The following is a 4896-nucleotide window of genomic DNA, read 5'->3' as shown; positions in this document are numbered from 1 at the left end:
TCAGTGCAGGGCACCCACTCTCCACAGATGGCTGTGGGGACCACAGGGACACTCTCCTGGGCGGACCTGTGCCCTCCCCTGACAGAGAGAGGCTGGGCAGTTACCTGGAGGCTGCAGAGGACAGTGTAGAGGTAGTGGAAAGCCAGGACACTGTTGTTGACAGCCAAGAGGCCAAAGAGCCAGGTAGTGCTAATAACTAGAAGCAGAACAAAGGAGCTCCGTAACGTCATGCTGGAGAGAGAGACAGACAGACAGACAGGCACACAGACACACACCAAGAGGTTAGTGCGTGTTGTTAATCCACAGTCTAGTGCTCAGAGACAGAGATCCAGAGGGGAAAGCGTGCTCCTGCCCAGCCCTCCCTGCCGTGCCCAGCACTGAGGGCACATCCCCTTCCCCCTGGCTCCCAGGCCTTCCCTTCTGGATTACACATGGCAAACACAGGGGCCCAAATGACACAGGTCATTTGGAGCCACAGAGAGCTGAGCCAAGCTCCAGGGCTGGCCCAGGAGGGAGCAGGGAAAGGTCTCAGAAGAAGCATGTAGGAGAAGAAGAAAGAGGTGCTGAGAGTCAACAAGGGCAGAGTGCTGAATCCAAGCAGACATGAGGGGTGGCTGTGAGGGCAGGTGGTGAAGGGGGACAGGCTAGTGGGACAGTGTGGAGATGGGAACGTAGGAACAAGAGGAAAGGACAGAGTTTAGGAAGGGTTAACATGGCCAGCAGGTGTGGGAGAGGAGAGCGGCTGCAAGGCTGACACTGATACACAGAGGGGCACTCTGCGATGGTGGAAGAGGGAGGATGGTCACTGGAAATGCTAAAATCCATGAGCCACAGGAGCTCCGCTGGGAGTTTGGCCACTAATACTCACAGAACCGATTTCTTCTTGGTCTCCTTTTGGCCTGGGGAACAGGACATCTTGGCCACAAGCAGGAACATGACCCCATTCATCTGAAAGCATTGGCACCAGTTAGAAGCCGTGCCAAAGGCTGGCTCTGACCTGACATCCCCAGCGCAGAGCGTGGGCAGACGCAGACTTAAGGTCTGCCAGGCCCATGCAGATGTCCCCTCCTTTCCCCTTCATGCCCGAGCCATGGCCTCCCCCAGGTCTGGCTGGAGCGAGGAGGGACAGGGAGAGGACCTCTAACTGAGGAAGGAGAGTACAGAGAAGGGGGCAGGCAGTGGGCAGCCAAGGAAGGGGCAAGTGCCTGTGGTGTGGAGAAGGAAGGCAGGTGAGGGCTGTGGGTGAAACAGGACAGGGTTTTACCACAATGACGACAGTAATGGGGCCTGCAAAGCTCCAGACCAGCTTATCATGAATGGAAATCCAGCAGAAGTCGGGGTTCCCGTAGCCCTCAGGATCCAGGCCAACGGCCAGCCCTGCAGGAAGAAGGGAGAGGTCAGGTCCAGAGCCAGCAGCCTTGGACTTGTTCAAGCCATGTCCATCCCATCCCAGTGCTGAAGGCCATGAAGGGGCTCTCCCCTGCTCCTCACCCTATGCACAGACTTTCCTGCCCCAGAGGACACAGCTAGGACCACGAGCTCCAGCATCAGGGCCTTTATCTCCTTTTCTCCAGGCATCCCTGACACAGTCCCCACCAGCAGGCATTCACTACCAGCAACAGGTCACCCAAGCACGCAGGTTTGGGAACCAGGAGACCTTAACCACAAGCCCTGGGCCAGCAGAAGCCCTGTGCCTTTTAAACAAGCCATGGGGAGATGTGCTGAGATGTTACTTCTCCCCAGGAGGCGAGACGACATCCCTTGATACACAGTCCCCAGCTGACCACCACAGCACTGCTGGCCGTGGCAAGCCCATCCCCAGCTCTCCCCACCTGGTAAGCGAGCCAGGCAACATCGGGGGTCAGGGGGCTGCTGGGAACCAGTGCTTTTGGCAGGGCTGCAGGACAAGCAGCTCTCACCAGTGATGATGGCGGGCACTCCCCAGCCGATCGCGTAGTAGAAACGCATGGCCCCGAAGTTGACGTTGCGGGCTTCGGTCTGCATGCGGTAGATGTGGAGGCCCTGGACAAAGAGCCAGGCGAAGGTGGAGAGGAAGAAGCAGTGCAGGAGGATGGCAATCACAGTGCAAAGAAACTGGAGAGACAAAAGCCACTCAGAGATGGTCCCACTGTGCCAACACTAACTGCGTCACCCACACCTCGCCTCCACCTCCATGGGTGTGCTCGTTCAAGCCCACAGACCTGGTTCTCAGTGCGGTTGATCCCCAGGAGAAAAAGCAGCTCAGAGAAGAAGAGGGTGACTGATATGTTGGAGTTGATGCCACGTGTGTTGGACTTGAGGCCTTTGAGGCAGGTCAGGAAGGAGAAGGTCAGCAGCAGAGCCACCAAGGAGAGAGACACCAAGGAATAGGTGACAATTGCCAATGTCTCCAGGTCACCTTCCAGTTGCTGCAGCAGCAGGGAACCAAAGGCAAACAGTGGTGTTAGGGGGAGACACGGGAAGCCTGCTGAGCTCTCGAACTCTACCTGTGTCCCACAGGGAATATTCTGCCTGGTTCTGCTTTTTCTGGGACCCAGTGGCTAACAGCCCCCACCACCGCCCACAGCCCCACAGGCTGAGGTTACCTCTCGGTGCGAGCTGTCCATCAGAACCCCAAAGGTGCCAAACTGGGAGCACTGGCAGTGGACATGTGTGGTGTTTCGGTACACAAGCTCACAGTCCCTGGCTGTCCAGAAGCCTGAGGGGTTGGTCCTGCAGCCACCAAAAAGCAGAATGCACTCAGGAGAAAAGACCGATGAATGTGGTGTGTGGGGAAGGAACCAGAGAGTAGAGAGGTGATTGGCAAAGCTTTTCTACCAGCAGATACAACTGCACTCCTACAGCTGAAGTACCGGAGCCAGAGCCCTGCAGGGACCCTGCTGCACCCTCCCAACAGGAACAAACCCCCTGGGAGAGGGCGGAAACTCCCACATCCCAGCGCTGCCCAGGCACATAGCCTGTCACAGCAACCAGGGGAACTCGGGGAACAAGGAGGTGCCTGGGGAAAGCAGCTCAAAGAGAGTGACCCAGCCACGCTCAACTCACGGGTTGGAGTGGTTCCACTGGACACAGAGAGGTTTGCTCCTGTTGGCCGTCTCCAGCAGGTGAAATTCCAGCACGAGGGGGGTGTCCAGGGGCCCCCGCAGAAAGGTGTGGTTGCTGAACACAGACACACTAACGATGGGAGAGTTCATCACAGGATTCTTGGGGAGCCTGCAAGAAGCAACGGAGCTCTACCATCACTGTGCCTGGCAGCTGCAGCCCTCCGGGGACCTCCCGGATGCCCTGTGCTGACATCTTAGAAGGAACAGCTCTGCCCAGCCCACACCAAGGGGTCAGGAAACATGGGGCAGTGCAACACCAAAGTGGGGAACAGACAGAGCACCACAGGACCATCTAACTAGGAACCAAACCCGAGCCATTGCAGACAGACTCAGCAACTGCCACAAGGAGCAGAGCAGAGTCCAGCCAGCCTCTCTCCACTGGTGCTTGTGGACAGCAAAGGGGAGGAGGACGTACCTGACGCTGCGGCGATCCACCTGGTAGCGTGCAGGCAGCAGCCCCCCCAGGGTGCGGTACATGATGAGGATGATCACAGTGAGAGCGGGCTCAGGCTCCGGCAGCGCCTGCCTCGGGGAGGAGTTCTCCACAGTGTAGTTCCCTTCACCCCCAGCCAGCGTGGGCACCGCTGTGGGGGCAGCTGAGGCACACAAGGGGGTGGTGAGAACACACACATACATGCTGCTCTGAAGGAAACTTGTGAGGCCAACAGGAGCCTTTGGGATGTGCTGAAGTCAGAAGAAGCTCTGAGCTCGAGCTCTCAGGGGTGACTTGTGGACCTCTGACAGAGCCAGGTCTCAGCAGGGGCACGTGTTCCCTTCCACGCCCACTCACGCTGTTCCCCAACTGATGCTCACATGCTCACCTTCAGCTTTTGGGGGGCTCAGCACTGACAGTGGCAGCACAACATGGGTGTGGGGGTCCCAGGCGGGCTGGCCCCGGAAGAGGCTGCTGTGGTAGCGAGGGTAGCGCCGGCGGATATGGGAGTGGTTCTCCATGCGATCGATGCTCAGCACTGTGGAGAAGCAAGGGAGTAAAAACCAGCTCTAGGATGGCCACCTGGAGAGCAACCCACCCTCCGGGGAACCCCAGGCTTGATGTCACCAGCAAAGGGACCACATGAGCCACAGGCTGGGTTGTGAGATCCCAGCATCTACAGTGCTCCTTCCCAGCCCAGATCCTTGCTCTGCCGCAGGGCAGGCCACTTCTGCCACTGGGACTAGTAGCTTTTTCATTAGAGACTCAGGTTGGACTGGGGGTAACTGGGAGAGGCCAGCACATTCCTGGATCTGCTGGCCCTCAGGACAAGGATGGGACAAGGGCATCTCTCACAAATACCTCCTCACGTTTGAGAGAGCCACCAAGGATGTGAAGAGCCTGTTCAGCACCCTTGCTGAGGTGCAGTGCGATGAGGAGGAGGGAACAGGCTGTGACAGAGGAGTGGCTCTGACCGCCCCAGCCAGGCCCCACCACCAGTCAGATCCCACTCACTGATGTTGGGGGTGATGACGCCGACAGGGTTGAGGTAGGTGAGTTTCATGTTGCTGGCCAGTGTGCCCGAGTAGTCCCGCAGCTGCTCCATGAGGCTGGCGCTGCCGTGCTCGCTGTGCGGCAGCATGGCCCAGTGCTCCCGGTTCTCAGGTGCCAGCACAGAGCTGCCAGCACGGAGCAGGTTCTGCATGGGAGAGACATGGGGGCAGGGGGTGAAGGAAGCAGAGCCTTTGGGCCCTGTCCTGACCACCCCCAGGCTGCAGCGCTGTGCTCTCTGCCCAGCTTGCTGCACACAGGCTCAGGAAAGAGGGGTACTTGCTCCTACAATGGGCCCCCGCCCTCCAT

General features: G+C 58.5%; 1 protein-coding gene across 1 annotated transcript in view; it reads right to left on the bottom strand.

Annotated features, from left to right (window-relative positions):
- Window positions 1–104: 104 nt before the first annotated feature.
- Window positions 105–4896, bottom strand: part of LOC104520939 (cadherin EGF LAG seven-pass G-type receptor 3-like) — a gene marked incomplete at its 3' end in the record, with an annotated part of 16308 nt that continues 11516 nt past the window's right edge. Inside the window, 10 exon segments of the mRNA XM_029083687.1 lie at window positions 105–231; window positions 869–948; window positions 1265–1377; window positions 1920–2094; window positions 2202–2408; window positions 2586–2712; window positions 3046–3213; window positions 3520–3700; window positions 3926–4075; window positions 4552–4735. Coding sequence (XP_028939520.1) covers window positions 105–231; window positions 869–948; window positions 1265–1377; window positions 1920–2094; window positions 2202–2408; window positions 2586–2712; window positions 3046–3213; window positions 3520–3700; window positions 3926–4075; window positions 4552–4735 — 1512 coding nt within the window.

This window comes from Antrostomus carolinensis, unplaced genomic scaffold (assembly GCF_000700745.2).
Source record: "Antrostomus carolinensis isolate BGI_N321 unplaced genomic scaffold, ASM70074v2 scaffold25902, whole genome shotgun sequence".
Lineage (NCBI taxonomy): Eukaryota > Metazoa > Chordata > Aves > Caprimulgiformes > Caprimulgidae > Antrostomus > Antrostomus carolinensis.
The sequence above is the reverse complement of the archived record's forward strand: the minus strand, read 5'-3'. Positions and strand labels throughout refer to the sequence as shown.